The sequence below is a fragment of the Alternaria alternata genome (genome assembly GCF_001642055.1).
Source record: "Alternaria alternata strain SRC1lrK2f unplaced genomic scaffold CC77scaffold_2, whole genome shotgun sequence".
NCBI classification, from domain to species: Eukaryota; Fungi; Ascomycota; class Dothideomycetes; order Pleosporales; family Pleosporaceae; genus Alternaria; species Alternaria alternata.
In genome coordinates, this window is record NW_017306191.1 from 489,898 (window position 1) to 505,514 (window position 15,617).

Sequence of the window (15,617 nt, forward strand, 5' to 3'; positions counted from 1 at the left end):
TGTCCTGCACACGTCGCATGACCGCACTCGACCAGTTCAAGGGCTCTTCCAAAAGTTGAAAGGATTGGAATATTCGAAGATTGTTGGAGAATGCCATCTTCGGACTTACGAAGGCCGAGAGCGACTCAGCCAGACGGTATTATTCTCCCTTTGGCGATGTTTCGCAGAAATTTCTATATATCCAGGACTGAGTTCAAGATAATCATAACATCTTGATAGGCCTCTTAGCTCCAATCTATCGATGTCTTATTTGCTTGCCATTCGCTCGCCCATGGAATCGGGCTGCAAAGCTGACTAACTGCAGCTTGATAACGTGTCACAAGGTTCCCCGCACGATCACACTTCATACAATGTCAAACTAACGAGAACTATTGCTTACGATGACTGAGTCTTTTGAATGGAACCGCCCCGACCTGAATTGGGCGCACTTCCATTCTCTCGCAAACCTTCTCTCACTTCGCAACGGTGGCCAAGCCGAACCTGCCGCATTTTTCGAAGCCATACTTGAGCAGGATAGAGAGATTCGCGACGACGGAGATGAAGATTCTCATAGCGTGAATACTGATGTCGTGAATCAGATATCAGATTCAGGGCATAGCAAACTGAAGAGAAGGTTTCTCGACGGGTTAGCTGGACTCGCAGCTAACGAGGAAGGCGGTAAAGCAGTTGCTTGCTCGGCCATGAAAGAGGCTGAGGATGATGTTGTCATCTGGCTAGCTCGTAATGGGGGTTTCTCAGGCGAGGACAAACGTGTGTTCGATAGTATCGCAGAGCTGCTGAGTTCAATGTCCTGCGGGAAAGGTGAGTTTGGTCGGAGAACTAATTTCCGAATACATGCTAACACACGCTTGTGATGATAGTCCAGGAATTCGAGTATCTCTTATGGAAAGAGATGGTGTCTTACCATGGTCGTCGGATCAAACAACACTATATTCCTAATTTGAGATCAAGCTTTAAGGCCTACGATGCTGTCCCAGCTAGAAACATTGCCAATGCGGCAGCGTACAATCCAGATCCCCAAAGCGGGATTTCAGTCCTGCGAAATCTCCTTTTCGATAACCCTTTTGGTAGTGCTGACGTCTTTGAAAAGCATGCGAACCTGATAGTGGCATCGTACAACCTGCGTCGGACAAGATCCGTCGAAGAGGTGCTGAACAATTCCACATATGCGACTCGGGAATCGAAGAGATTGTGGCAGAGAATTTGTCTACTCTCCAGGCTTCGTGCTGCTTACCAAAATTTTCTGGACATCGCCCAGACACTCCCAAGCTTCGCGCAAGTCAAGTTCGTCCTGGTACCCCTTCTGGTTGCGCCTCCAAATCCGCCTCAACCGCCACTCACGTTGAAGCAAACGTTCAGAATACTCGATTTAAACCTAGATGACACTACGAGAGAGGCAGTTTTGACTAAAGTTTGCAAAGCCACCGAGACTGGAAAGAAGTTTGCGAATTTGCAGAAGCAAAAACCCTATGTGCACGCCGAGGTACAAATGATGGTCTTCCTTGCTGCCAATGAACCAATCAACTCAAAGTTTCTCCCATACCTCGGGTGTAGCAAGCTGAGCTGCTTCATGTGTAATCAATTCCTACAGGCATATGATCTGTGTTCAACAAGAGGGTGCCACGGCCGTCTCTTCAAACCATGGACTGTTCCGAGCGCAGACAGATTATTGCCGGGTCATGCCGACCGAATAGCCAGAGCACTTACGTCAGTGCAAGAGCATGTCAAAAACAAGTTACGGGAATCGGTCAAGAGCCATGTCCGACTTGAGCGAACTTCGGTCGTCGGAGGAAGCAGCATTGCGCGTGAGCAACCGGAAGATAACTCATCAAGAAGATCGCAAATCGATGAGCTGGAGAAGAAAGCCACACACGCGAGAGTTGCAGCAAGCTTCAGAAGGTCAGCAAGCTACCAAACTCATCGCGTCGCCTGTTTTTGCTTGTACTGACACCTCGTTTCAAACGTTACAGACAATCTGAGGACACAGTCACCCCCTTCATACCAAGAGGCTTTGACAGAGACCGATTAGCCTTGGAGTGTGACATATGCGACAGGATGACGAGAAGAAGCTGCAGTATCTGCAATAAAGGCTCCTTCTGCAGCGAAGGCTGCGAAAGGAAGAGGTCTGGATCGCATCTGTTCACATGCTCAAAACGCTCAATCACATCAGCTGATTATCTATGGATGTCATTAGCAGATGATCGCATGCCTGATGAGGGGGATGTTCTTGAAGACTTTGGGTTCAACAATACGTCTTCTTACCAGGACAGAACGTACCTCTTAGGTCTTTACAGAGGTCTTTACCTTTCCGGCAGCTTCTCAGCGGAGGATCTTCACAAATGGCGTACCGGAGGCATCCTAGCCGAAAAGATCGAAGAGTTTTATTATGGCATTCCTGAACAATCACGCGGGGGCTATTTCCCATGGTACTTGCAGAACCGCCATGTTTTGAGTCGTCCTGGGACGGAAGGAGAGGGGAGTCAACATCTCATAGCCACCTTCTACGACAAAGTTAAATCCTACCTGGATGTCAACGATCGCAACAAAACGGCGAAAGAATTGAAACCAGAAGCCAAGAGAGATGCTTACAACTTGCTAGCGACAGTGTCACATCAATTCATGCCCAATCCCATCGAGAAGAACTGGTACTCTTTCGGATTTGTAACTTGCCGAGGAAAGGACGAAGAGAATATACTCGCAGAGATCTACCGGTGTCTTCTCCTCAAAAGCGGTGGAGGCTTCTTCTCTGACGTCTACCAAAGCTTAAGGGCCCACAATCAGCCTGTCAATTTTACGCAATTCTGGAAAGCGTATGAAGCCGGCACTCTCATACAGCTTATGGACGCGAGTAGCCTCAAGGATTCCCGATCCCGTCTTCCGTTCCTGGAAGTCTTCCTGTCCGTTCCGCGAGCCTGTGGCCGTCCCTCCGTATGGGGTCTGAAGTGGATGCTTGAAATCAACGACCCCACGAACTTTGAGCCCATTCCTTCAGTCAGCGTTGACTATGGCTTTATCAACTGTCACACATTTGAGGAGACCTGTACACTGGTCGAAATTTACAGAAGAGTGCTCCTGAATACAAGTCCACTGGATCTTCATCAAGCGTGCATTACAGGGACCCTGTGGCAGTTCGCAAGCGGTCGTATTCGGATGGAAGAGCGGTGGAGGCCATTGATGAAAGATGACCATTTACAGGTCGAATCAACAGCGTCGGAGGTAAGCGTGGATACGGAGTCAAGAGCAGGATGCGAAACGGACGGAGATCCTGTGGAGTTTTCACCTTTATTATCGAGACTGTTACGTTCTATCGGCATTTCCTGATTCAACTCTTTATGTCGTAGTGGCTGTTACAAATCTAGTGTCACAATGGCTATTCAGTGTGGAGGTCGTTCGATACCAAGAAATAATCAGACCTTGCAACAAGGCGGAAGGATACGTTGGCTTCGAGATACGGTCTCTGCCTATATGCTTGCCTAAGTCTGAACACATGATGATGCATACATTTATTGTACATACCCCCTTCTTCCGTCACATTGGCACAGGTGTTAAATGCCCATCCTTATCGTACTTCGCCTTGAAGAACGTATAACTCAATGTGACCGTCTCGATACCCTTCATATTGATGTCCTTTGTAAACTCCGGGTCGATGTAGAAGAAGACTGGCATATCCACTGTTTCTCCTGCATTCAGTCTCTGCTCCTCAAAGCAAAAACACTGAATCTTGCTAAAGTACGGGGCGACCTGTCCAGGCGTAACAGAATAGGTGGCTACGCCAATGATGTCTTCCGCTGATTTGTTGGTTGCAGTATAGAAGGCGAGGGCAGTTTCGCCTGGGAGTACACGGACTTCGCGTTGTTGGGGAACGAATTTCCAAGGCAGGACGTCAGATACGGAGCCGTTGAACGTTATTCGGATACGTGGGTGGGATTCTACAGGCTTAAGACGTTCGGAGGGATCGACGGACGTATCGCCGCCGTGGGCTGCTGACTTTATGGGCTGGCCTCCCCAGCCAGTCTCCTGGCAGATCTAAGGAGCGAATTAGATTAAGAGATGTAGGCGAGACAATGATCTAAAGCCGCACCATCTTGTAGAACGGCACTGAGCCATAGCTTAGTGCTGTAAAGCCTATTATTACACTGAAGACATAGTTCCTAGACTATCGTCAGCAATTGCGCCCCTATTGAATCAAGGTATACGCATACATGACTGTCCGATTCTTTATCTTATACTGTGCATGCATCTGGTCCATTCTTGGCACAGTGCCATGCTGCCGCGCAGGTTTTGTAGTGTTCAACCATCTCTGTGCGGTAAAGGCCGGGTTGCGAGCGCGCGGTATCCTAGTGATCGAGCGAGAGCATGCTAAGCAAGTCCAGGAGCCCAGCGACCGTGAAGGCAATTGTCGGAATGGCGACGCGACAGACATATTGTGTGGTAAGAGTCAATGTTCCAATCGAGGAAACCTCGGTGGAGTGATGAGCAATGGAACCCGAAGTTCGCCGCGGGATTTAGCCCGATTGGGAACGCGTCTCGGAGCGCAAAAGTTACCATCTGAACGCGAACGTCATCTTTGATACTCTCGTCGCAAACATTTCTCCTGCAAATACCTGCGTATCAGAGAGTCGCGATCCTTACCTGTTAAGACACGATGGCGGAAATCCTCTGCGGCGTCTGCAACGCAGAGCCCAAGAAGTACAAGTGCCCGACGTGCGCGCTCCCATAGTACGACACCGTCTGCAGCGTCTCAATCATGGACAATCCTAACTACGAACAGCTGCTCACTATCATGTTTCAAGACACATAAAACAACGCATTCCGACACTACGGAGGTCGCGCCTGAACCAGCAGAACCAGTTCTTCCACAACCACCACCACCCGCCCCGATACCACGATATCTAAAGCAGCGCACCGATTTCTCCGTCCTAGCAACAAATCCGAAATTCCAAGCACTACTCAAGACTCACCCGATGTTACTGGCCTCCCTCCAACGCGTCTACGCCAAGACTATACAACCAGATCCTGAGGATGAGAAACGGCGGCGCATGCTGGAACGAAACGCTTTCCGAGGTCGGGGTACACGAGGGAGAGGCCGAGGGGGGAGAGGTGGTTGGAATAGATCAGAAGATAAGCAAGAAAAATGGACTCAGAAGAAGGGCGATAAGGACGCGATGGCCGAATTGAAAAGAATAAGAGACGGGCAGGGGAAAGAGGGAGAACAAGATGCCATAGCTGAGTTTGTTGGTTTAGTTGAAGAGATGTTTGCGAAGCATGAGAAGGATCCGATGGAAGAGGTCTGATGAAGGAGCTGTGGTACCAGGATCTTGCGACACCACACGGACGAGGCAGGCTATACCAACCGCCAGGATACACAATGGATCCCGCTAGCGAAGTGTGGCTTCGATGACAAACTGAATACCGGAAACATTCTTCCTAAAGCTCACGATTCGAACATGACCTGATATCGATACGCTGGATTTTAGAACCAAAAATTTTCTCGACAGAGGAGCCCTTCTACATGTCCACGAGCTAGCAGGTATACTTGATATCTAATTCCACCTTCGGCACACCCTGGAACTCCTCAGGAACCACATACGAAATGTTGTAAAACAAGTGGTTTCTCAGCGCAGTACCATACGTCACGTTTTGCTTCACCAATCCCTCAGCCTCAACCTCAATCTCTACACACGGCAAATTCTCAAATCCCATTATCCGTCTTCCAGTACCCAGCGTCCAACTAGGCGGCACATTTGACAGTGCAAATGTGAAGATATCGCTTCCCTCTTGCGTGCGATTGGGGTAGCTGACGGAAAGGTGGTTCGGTGAGGCGACGGCATGGATCGACGATGCGGATGGATAGAGGGAGAAGAAGGTATTAAGCGGATAAGGCTTATGCTCCTTATCTCCCGCCCAGTGAACGATAGCAGGAACGAATTGATCCCCTCTGTTTTCCTCCTCATCAAGCTGCTGTCCACCAATCATCAGCTCTTTGCTAATCCAACTCGTCACAACCCTCGCTTCTCCTCCGTCAAGGTCGTCATAAACCGTTCGATTCAGCCATCTTGATTCCCCCACGAGGTCCCTTGTCGTAAATGCCTCTTCCACACCCGTAGGCAATAGCGGCTTAACACCGTCAAGAACAAGGGCAATAGCCGCCCCCTGCGCAACATCGAATAACAAATCACTCTCCATCTTCTTCGGTTGCGTCGTCTTCTCCCTCCCCCAAAGTCCCCAAAGAACCAACGACAAGACTGCAGAATGTTGCGTGATATCCCTCGTATAAGCTCTGTCGTACGGTCCCACGACATTGCCCAAATATCCATTGTAATGCTCCGCCAAATCACCCATCATCCTAGGCAGAATATAGTGAGCAGCTGCCGTCATACTAGAGTTGCTACCCCCGTATTTTATCTGCGCCCCCAAAGCCCAGACATCGATACCATAATACGTTGGCGCATTGTACTCGCTCAACGTCTCTGCTCCTTCTCTTTGAAACAGCTCTAATATCTGCCTTCCCTGGTCTTCGGCGAAGGAAGTAAATGTGCTATTCTGCCTCCTCATACCAATATACTCGCAGAGTAGGGCGCGCATCATAGCCGGATTTGTATACCCAATCGTCAAGTTATCGTCTTCAGTGGGATAAGATCCATTTCTCCGCATGCTACCCACAGCCGCTATCTCAAGGCTATCCTCGATCGAAGTTATCAGTGGAGCGGATAGCAAGTGCGGGAATTCAGAGAGAATTTGGATGAGCTGAGTGCCGATGAAATCGCGCCAGTTAGGATCGTAGGTCGTGTATATCTTTGGCGGATATAAACCGGAATCGGGTGTTGGATCGGGTTGGTCAGGAGATAGTTTGTATGTTCCGTACCATGGAGCGTCGAAGTCGTCTATCATTTGACAAGCCAGTCTGTTGTCGCATTGTTAGCCTCCGTTTTTGCTCTCCTTCTCTCTGCACACATATGCAATTTACATACATGTTCCTGATGGAGGCTTCTGCATGCTTTACATCGTCTCCTTGGTTTCTATGAAGCAGTCCAGCTACATACCAAGCTGTGAAACGAACAGACCATGGTCCTTTATCGGAGTATTGGATGAAGTTGTAGGATGCATCGTAGCGATTATCTTGAATATGCATGGACCAGTCGAAGAGATCTTGGGCATCTGAATAGCAGTTGTTAGTAAAAAGCGCCAAATTGCCGAGTCTGATGGCTTAGTCGAACGCACTTGGAGATAGTGCAGTGTTGACGTGCTTTGTTGCCGCAGCACTTGCCTGCGCGGCGAAACATGCCGCTATGAAGCTGACTGCCTTCATCTTGGTTTCTATATGATGCAGACGCATGCACGAGATTCATGATAACATCTGTTTAAATACTCCCTTGGCTAAATGCACGACCAGACGGATAATTGTACCCGCAAACAAGTACCTCCGCATCGTGAGCGACGATCTACCCCAGACTTCAAGTTTTCGGCGCAGTGCCCGCCGAAGTGTAACTTTGTGTGTTCTAGTGAAGCTTGGAAGGATCAAGTAGTTGCATGTGTAGTGTGAGTTCAGGTTGCCGCTAACGACGCAACCGGGAATTTCTACCGGTTATATTCCCTTGTGTGTCTAGACTTCCGGGACTAGTATTGAATGCAACTCTTGGAAACGGCATTGATCTATGAGGGAAAACGCGTATCGCGGATAGGATTCTGGTATCTTCATACTAAGAGTAGGTCACCTTGTCATGGGCCCCATCTCTTCCATCTTTCTTCGATTGTAGTCGTGTAGGAAGATTATACCGTCTCGATATATCTTCTGACTTCCCAGTCTGTCACTGCCTCATCCCAGAGCCTAATCTCATGTTGCCTAGTTCCACCAAAGTGGTCCACGAATTGGTCACCGAAAACTTCTCTTGCAACGCTCTCTTTTCTCATAAATCGTTCAGTCGCTTCTTTCAAGCTCTTCGCCAGTCGTTCACCCTTGTCCGCTTCTCCACCAACGTCTTCGCCCTTGCCCAGAGGCGGTATGCTGATCTCCATCTTCTTATCAATACCTCGCCAGCCGAGGGCTAGAATTGCAGCAAGAACGAAGTGCGGGTTTGTGTCTGCGCCTGGTACACGGACTTCGAAGCGCGTGGCCTTACCGGATGAGGTAGGGGGAGAGATGAGGCGGATGGAAGCAGCGCGGTGCTCGAGACCCCAGGATACGGTGACGGGTGCCCAGAAGTTTTCTACCAACCGTTTGTAGCTGTTGACATTCGGTGCTAGGATAGGCATGATATCAGGAAGACCGTCGATCAATCCTGCTAGGAAATGTCGGCCAAGGTCTGAAAGATACCGGATGTCTGAGTATGGCGCGTTCTTGTCCTCTTCACCTCGGTAGAACAGATTCTTGCCCTCTTTGTCTACGATGGAGACATGCATATGTCCACTGTTTCCAGGGAGACCCTCGCGCGGTTTAGCCATAAAGCATGGTGTTATGCCGAATTTGGATCCGAGAGACTTGACGACAAGCTTGAACAGCGAGGCTTTGTCTGCCATTGCTTGAATTTCGCCGAATTCAAGAGCCTGTGTCATGTCAGTCGACTTCAGCCGTACCAGCTAGGCTGATATGCCTACCGCTTCAAAGACACCTGGCCCGGACTCTGTATGCCACCCTTCAATTCCACAGCCGAACTGGGCGCATGTGTTGAAGATGCCGTAGTAGTATTCTTGGTTGTGGACGGGTCGCGTGATGCTATATCCGAACATGCCTTCGGTAAGACTTGGAAGCGAGTTTACGGGGTTCTCGCGCAGGAAGACGGCGGTGCTCGACGTGTTTTTCTCTGAGCCATCGTGGCTCTGAGGTGCGCGGAATTGGTAGAACTCGTACTCAGCTACCCCATTACACATCAGCTTCATTGACGACGCGCAGCACCCGCTCTTCTATTGGCAACGGACTCACCTCCAGCCATGGCACCGTATCCATTCTCCTTCAGCTTATCAACAGCGCGTTTCAACAGGCTTCTTGGGCATGCGCTAAGGGTCTCTTTGGTGTCTGGGTCGTGGAAGCTGATGAGGAAGAAGGGTATGTTGTCCTCCCAGGGTATCCTCCTGAACGAGGTCAGGTCTGGTATGGCGAGCAAGTCGCGGTACCCGTTCTCCTTGTTCGAGATGGCCAGTTCCTTGAAGTAGGTCTGGTCATGCATGTCCCATCCGAAGATGACGCTGCAGAAGCCGAAGCCGTCGTTGGCTATGCTGAGGAACTTCTTCTTGGCCATGAGCTTTCCACGCAACACGCCGTCGACATCGATGCCCGCGACTTTGACCGCGATGTCATTTTTAAGCAGTTCGGGCAGTTGTTCGGCCGTCAGCGTGGAGGCATCGAATTCGGCGGCCATGGTGGTGAGTGCGGGATGTGGAAGGAACGTATGCTGTTGAAGCTTACGACTGCAGACAAAGGAGTATCTTACAGAGGAACAAGTATGGCCGCGCAATCAGGTTTGGGGCAGATATCGAGCTTAACGGCTCGTGACGGTTGGAGTGCGATAGAGCTTAGGTGGGCCAATGAGGGGCGATCGGAATGCGGGCTGCGACAGATGCATCCAACGACATCATAGCCCTGCTTCCTGCATGCGCTCACAGGCTATATATTGCATAGTCACACGTGGGTTATCTCCCTTACGCGACATCCTCTGTATCTCCCAATGCGACCAAAATATACCCCTATGCGACAACCGTGATGATGCGCCGATATCGAAAAGACAAGGAGGCACACACGTCATCCATCATGGCGGGGTAGTCAGCCCTACACTGTCTTTCCGCATGACGGCCGTTTGGGGCATATATCGTGCACCATGGCTGTTGAAGCGAGGCTGCTATCGTGCACCTGCCCACCGCCCCTTTGCAAATTGCCCGAAGATGACAGCTGCCAACCCGATAGCCCTTATCATGGTCCATCCTATCAATGCAATGGGCCGATTTCGGGACCCTGGATTGTCTGAATGACTACCTTAGCTGTCCGAGACTACCCGTTCATCATCTTCCTCTCTTCGCACTCTGGATCCCGACACGCGCCTCATACGCCCACTCGCACTGAAAAGTCCGATTCATAGGTAAGTGTGGAGACCGTTCAGACTGTTTGCGCATTTGGCAAACCTTTCCCATTCACGGAGCGGAGTGCTGTCCTCATGACGCTTTCTCTAGTAAATATTAGTCATATTTCTACAGCTTCCACAAAACTTTGCCTTGCGCTCAATATCCATTGACCCCATTACAGCACCTTTACTACACCTGTATCAGCACAATAACCAGACCAAACATTCAACATGGGTCGTCTTGAAAGCAAGAACTGCATCATCACTGGAGGCGCTGGGTAAGCACCGATCCCGCACGTACCACAGCACATTTTCTATTGGTATTCCCTACAACAATCTGTTATGTACCCATGTTCCTTTGAGGGCTTCAACGCCATCTTTCATATTCATTGATCTGGGAGCCAAGAGCATCCACAAAATCATGCTGCGACGCCCAACTGCCCACTAACGACACTTAGCGGCATCGGTCTCGAGACCGCCATCCTCTTTGCTCGGGAGGGCGCCAATGTTCTCCTCTGCGATATCTCCGGCCCGGCGCTGGAGAAGGCTTCAGCCAAGCTGAAAGAGATAGTCCCAGAGGCCAAGAAGGTCGAGACCAAGATTACCGATGTTTCCAAGGAGGCCGATGTAAAGGCCATGGTCGAGCACGTGGACTCATGGGGTGGTCTGGATGTCCTGTTCAACAACGCAGGTATAATGCACGCCGATGATGACGATGCTGTCAATACACCCGAGAAGATCTGGGATCTGACACAAGCTATCAACGTCAAGGGTGTATGGTTCGGCTGCAAGCACGCAGTCAACAGCTTCAGGAAGAACGGCAAGAAGAAGGCGAGTGTTATCAACACCGCAAGTGTCGTCGCCTTGGTGGGTAGCGCAACACCACAGCTTGCATACACAGCCAGCAAGGGTGCCGTATTAGCCATGACACGGGAGTTGGCAATGGTTCACGCACGTGAGGGCTTCAGATTCAATGCGCTGTGCCCAGCACCATTGAAGTACGTTCTTTCCGGAACGACATGATATCGCAGACCACTAACAGCAATAGCACACCACTCTTGCAGGACTGGCTTGGTGACGACCAAGCTAAGCGTCACCGTCGCGAAGTCCACTTCCCCACTGGCCGCTTTGGTGAGGCCATCGAGCAGGCCCAGGGTGTTCTCTTCCTCGCCAGCGATGAGAGCAGCTTCGTCAATGGTACCGACTTTGTCATCGACGGTGGTATGACCAGGTGCTACACCACACCTGAGGGCGCGCCACTTGAGGCGCCCAAGAACAACGCACGATGAGCGCGTTTAGGGGTTTGATTTATCGAGGGCAGCGGGAGAGAGACGACTTGTACGGATAGGAAATGGTACTCATGAGGGATGAATGGTATATTACATCAGATATGTACGATGAATGGCACTAGTGATACATTTACTCTTGCTGCTAAACATTTCGTGATCCACGACAGAACATGCGGTTGATAAGGGGAACAGCGATAACACAGCAGCTCTCAGCATCCGATGAAGGCGAAGATTCGGCTCATGCATCTTATCATAGAAGCGTATGGACGACTACTCAGCGCGCAAGAATGCGCTGAGTGGCTACGGGACTCTTTCCACTATAATCGACGCTTCTTCCAAGTTGCCTAAGAGCGTAAGGAGGAAGAGATATCCAATTCGCTCGGGCATGTCTGACCGGGTCTAGTTGAGGAGAGATGGCTGATGGCATTTATATGGAAAAGTGATTCGTTCGGTGAAGTTTGCCATGGTCGTTTGAAATAGGAAACCAGGTTTCAGATGACCACGCGCCTTAGCGTTGGATCGCCATTCAGGGTCCAGAGCCAGGATGCGACTTTCTCGGACACGTGAGATCTGGCCGTCAGCCCGTCGTCAGCCAACATGGACCGCATCACCGCACGCGCTGACAACGACTTTGCTGTAGTCTTCTACGGCACGCTCTGGGTAGCTGCGCTCTCCCTCATTTGGTTTACTTGTCGCGCGGATCCCGAGGAACCTGTCAAGTATGTTATTGACACGCCTGAGCAAACCAAGAAAGGATGGAAGGGCCAGGTGCTCGAGAAGCCTCAATTGAAGGTTCGTATACACCATATCCATTCCAGAGACGGCAACTGACTTGTAGTAGGTATCAGGCTCATCCTTGATCCAATGCTACGCCCCTGCAACCGGTGAAGCTCTTGGGCGCATCAACCCCTCTACGGCCGACGGTATCGACCGCGCAATCGCCAAAGCCAAAGCCGCGCAGGTACAATGGGCTCAGACAAGCTTCCTCAGACGTCGCAAGGTGCTGCGCACTATGCTTAAGTTTATCCTCGAAAACCAAGAGGAAATTGCGAGGGTGGCATGTCTGGACTCGGGCAAGACTATGGTGGACGCGGCTCTGGGCGAGATACTGGTGACGGTAGAGAAGCTGAGGTGGACAATCAAGCATGGGGAGAAGAGCTTGAAGTCCGAGAGGAGAGACACCAACTTCCTCATGATGTACAAGTGGAATGAGGTCGTATACGAGCCGCTGGGTGTTGTCGCAGCTTGCGTGAGCTGGAAGTGAGTACCAAGCGCTGCTGGAATTGGTTGACACGTCTAACATCCTAACAGCTACCCCTTCCACAACCTCATAAGTCCCGTAATCGCCTCTGTCTTCGCCGGTAACGCCATTATCGTCAAAGGCTCTGAGGCGACTGCCTGGTCCTCATCGTACTTCGCCTCGATTGCTACTCGCGCCCTTGAAGCATGCGGCCACTCGCCCGACATTGTCCAATCTGTCGTCTGTTGGCCTGACGTTGCCGACCACCTCACATCACACCCGTCAATATCACACATAACCTTCATCGGATCGCGACCAGTAGCGCACCATGTCTGCGCTTCAGCGGCAAAGGCATTGACACCAGTTTGCGTGGAGCTAGGCGGCAAAGACCCAGCCATAGTCTTGGATGACATCTCCAACAGCGACTTTAAGCGCATAGCCAGCATCCTCATGCGTGGTACCTTCCAGTCTGCAGGTCAGAACTGCATCGGCATCGAGCGCGTCATCGCCCTACCCAAAGTTTACGACCGCTTCATCGAGTACCTCACACCTAAGATCCGCGCGCTCCGCCCAGGATCCGTACTCAACAGCTCTCCAGACAGACCCATCGATATCGGTGCATCCATATCCGATGCAAGTTACTCCAAGCTCGAAAACCTCATCCAAGACGCCGTCAGTAACGGCGCCCGCCTCCTCGCAGGTGGAAAACGCTACTCCCACCCCGACTATCCCCAAGGCCACTACTTCACTCCTACCTTCATCGCCGACGTCACGCCCTCCATGGCGATTGCCCAAACCGAACTCTTCGCCCCCGTCTTCCTCCTCATGCGCGCCGAATCTGTCGCAGATGCCATCTCCATTGCCAACAGCACCACTTACGCTCTCGGCTCCTCGGTCTTCGGCTCTTCGACTCGCGACCTCGAACTCGTTGTTCAATCTCTACAAGCCGGCATGGTTGCTGTAAACGACTTTGCTGTATACTACATGGTTCAGATGCCGTTTGGGGGTACAAAGGGGAGTGGATATGGGAGGTTTGCTGGCAAGGAGGGACTGAGGAGTCTTTGTAATATGAAGAGTATTACGAGGGACCGGTGGGCTTGGGCAGGGATCAAGACAGGAATCCCACCACCAATGGATATTCCGTTGCAGGGAGAGGGTGCTGGGGAGAAGGCGTGGAAGATGGCTGAGGGTATTGTTTGGTTGGGTTATGGAGATTTGAGGGGCAAGGTTAGGGGGTTGAGGGGTGTGATAGGTTTGTAGATAGTGACAGTATAAGATGTGCTTAGACGAAGACAGTATATAAATAATAGTATGACACCGTCGTTCGACATGAACAGTAAATCGTATGCATTGAAGTGCGTAAACTGTTCAGTATCGGCTCTTGTCTAAACCTTAATGTTGGAGGAGTGATTCATCTGAAAAGTAGCATAAGGGTATCTAATCTCCTTCTGGGAAGTTTTGACCTAGATCATCCAGCAAACACCATCAACATTGAAGGCGGACACTCCAGTTTTCCCCTCGTCTCATCCAAGCCACCTGCTCCTTGAACTGCTGGTACAACATTAGCATGTACTCGGCACATTACTTGCAATTATTCCAACGCCTGACCACTTACGGATGTCGTCAATCACAAGGTCGATGTAGAGCAACAGGTTCAGACCAAAGTTGGCGAAGATAGCTGGCAGCCTACATGACCTTGGAACATCTTGGTGCCCTTGCTCTCGAGGCGCAAATATTCCAACTTGGTATCGATTTCTGGTCGCTTGCTGAGCTTCGTTGCTAGCATCGTTATGCCTCCCATGAGACCTCCCACCTTATCATCGTTAGCGTGAACAACACGCCTGCTCAGGTTAGGTGGCAAGATGCCAGCTACGGAATCCAAACAGTGCACTTCAAGTTACGCCAGAATTGGTCGTGCGTGGCGCAACTACGCTTGTAAAAGCAGCAAGAGAAGTTCAGTGTCGTTTACAGCATGATCCACGGTTTGCCGCAGTATAATTCGTGACTTCTCTTGCGGCGAACGAAGCGTGTGAAAGAGCTGAAGGCCCTTTGATAGTTGCCCCGAACCCATAATTCAGGCGTTCATGTAGCGAATGAGGGATGTGAACCACAATGTGAAGTTGATTCAATCAGTACCCGCGACCAGGGTAGTGTCTGATTGACGACCATCTTCCGAAGTAGATTTTGACAACGGAATTGTAGAAGTGGTCACCCTTTTAGGCTTCTTGAGTTGTTTTGTTGCGCCTACTGGAAACCGCTTCTTGCCACCGCAAATGAGGCAAGTAACGACAAGAACATCTGCCCAGGGCTTCCTGCCACCCTTGCTCGGGTTTTCGATTGTCTGACTAACAGTACGTCCAGGAATCAGAACAGTGTTACAGCTCTTGCACATGGAGCGCTTCAAATCGACAGCGAGCCGTAGCTGACCTTTTCGCGATACTTGCTGAAGGTCGGATCCAAGCTCGAGTGCGAGCGGTAAATGTCGTTGGGTCGCGGGCGCAGCGTGGGGAGGACTTTCTTTGTCTTGTGCGACATCAATGGCAAACTCGTCTTGGGTGGCCGTTTGCAGAGTCAGGTATGTGGCTGCTTGGTAGAGAAAAGTAGAGCGAGCATGCAGGTGCTTGTTGGGCATGCCCTTTGATTTTGGCGCCTTGACTTTGCTCATGATGATACCCGTGCTACCGTTCGATTCTTGTGCGTGAACTTGTTGTTTCACTGGTGAATAACGAGAGGTACAAGGATATGTAGGTGCTGCTCGCAAACATGGTTCGTGATTCAGCGCCGTCCGTTTGCGGCCTAGTCTAGCGCCCAGCAAGGCGCCCCGAGCTTTTTACCTCGACATCAGCGACCAGCGACCGCTCTTGTCCACCGCCCACCACGAACCTCCACCGCCTCAGCAACCTCGTCGAATTCGCATAACTGTGAACTCGCGAAACACTTGCTGATCTCTTCTTTTCGTAGCTTTTAGTATAATACCGCGCTTCGGCACCCTCACGACTCCACTTTGTTTGGCAGCCTTCCTTGCGACACGCGCAA

The 15,617-nt window shown here is 50.8% G+C and overlaps 8 protein-coding genes across 8 annotated transcripts; 4 read left to right on the forward strand and 4 right to left on the reverse strand.

Annotated features, from left to right (window-relative positions):
• Nucleotides 1-351: 351 nt before the first annotated feature.
• CC77DRAFT_953946 (hypothetical protein) lies at nt 352-3,344 on the forward strand. The gene is made up of 3 exons (XM_018535446.1): nt 352-801; nt 861-1,899; nt 1,971-3,344. The coding sequence occupies exons 1-3, from the start codon at nt 381-383 to the stop codon at nt 3,319-3,321; spliced, it is 2,811 nt and encodes a 936-aa protein (XP_018390523.1). The 5' UTR covers nt 352-380; the 3' UTR covers nt 3,322-3,344.
• Nucleotides 3,345-3,528: 184 nt separating this feature from the next.
• Nucleotides 3,529-4,423, reverse strand: CC77DRAFT_1056907 (hypothetical protein; the record flags this gene model as incomplete). Its single annotated transcript, XM_018527956.1, has 3 exons — nt 3,529-4,026; nt 4,082-4,151; nt 4,203-4,423. 3 exons carry the CDS (start codon nt 4,421-4,423, stop codon nt 3,529-3,531), a joined length of 789 nt encoding a protein of 262 aa, XP_018390524.1.
• Nucleotides 4,424-4,645: 222 nt separating this feature from the next.
• On the forward strand, nt 4,646-5,294 carry CC77DRAFT_1056908 (hypothetical protein; the record flags this gene model as incomplete). The annotated part of the gene is made up of 2 exons (XM_018527957.1): nt 4,646-4,719; nt 4,772-5,294. The coding sequence occupies 2 exons, from the start codon at nt 4,646-4,648 to the stop codon at nt 5,292-5,294; spliced, it is 597 nt and encodes a 198-aa protein (XP_018390525.1).
• Nucleotides 5,295-5,523: 229 nt separating this feature from the next.
• CC77DRAFT_1027750 (hypothetical protein) lies at nt 5,524-7,309 on the reverse strand (the record flags this gene model as incomplete). The annotated part of the gene is made up of 3 exons (XM_018526387.1): nt 5,524-6,904; nt 6,972-7,158; nt 7,222-7,309. The coding sequence occupies 3 exons, from the start codon at nt 7,307-7,309 to the stop codon at nt 5,524-5,526; spliced, it is 1,656 nt and encodes a 551-aa protein (XP_018390526.1).
• Nucleotides 7,310-7,770: 461 nt separating this feature from the next.
• CC77DRAFT_926595 (glutamine synthetase/guanido kinase) lies at nt 7,771-9,356 on the reverse strand (the record flags this gene model as incomplete). Its single annotated transcript, XM_018533940.1, has 3 exons — nt 7,771-8,544; nt 8,596-8,852; nt 8,921-9,356. 3 exons carry the CDS (start codon nt 9,354-9,356, stop codon nt 7,771-7,773), a joined length of 1,467 nt encoding a protein of 488 aa, XP_018390527.1.
• A 582-nt stretch (nt 9,357-9,938) lies between these two features.
• CC77DRAFT_301161 (NAD(P)-binding protein) lies at nt 9,939-11,386 on the forward strand. Its single transcript, XM_018531135.1, has 4 exons — nt 9,939-10,070; nt 10,235-10,330; nt 10,511-11,050; nt 11,101-11,386. The coding sequence occupies exons 2-4, from the start codon at nt 10,284-10,286 to the stop codon at nt 11,339-11,341; spliced, it is 828 nt and encodes a 275-aa protein (XP_018390528.1). The 5' UTR covers nt 9,939-10,070; nt 10,235-10,283; the 3' UTR covers nt 11,342-11,386.
• A 439-nt stretch (nt 11,387-11,825) lies between these two features.
• On the forward strand, nt 11,826-13,901 carry CC77DRAFT_953963 (Aldedh-domain-containing protein). Its single transcript, XM_018535447.1, has 3 exons — nt 11,826-12,133; nt 12,183-12,601; nt 12,653-13,901. The coding sequence occupies exons 1-3, from the start codon at nt 11,939-11,941 to the stop codon at nt 13,839-13,841; spliced, it is 1,803 nt and encodes a 600-aa protein (XP_018390529.1). The 5' UTR covers nt 11,826-11,938; the 3' UTR covers nt 13,842-13,901.
• Nucleotides 13,902-14,706: 805 nt separating this feature from the next.
• On the reverse strand, nt 14,707-15,246 carry CC77DRAFT_1056913 (Rpr2-domain-containing protein; the record flags this gene model as incomplete). The annotated part of the gene is made up of 1 exon (XM_018527958.1): nt 14,707-15,246. One exon carries the CDS (start codon nt 15,244-15,246, stop codon nt 14,707-14,709), a length of 540 nt encoding a protein of 179 aa, XP_018390530.1.
• Between the last annotated feature and the right edge of the window lie 371 nt (nt 15,247-15,617).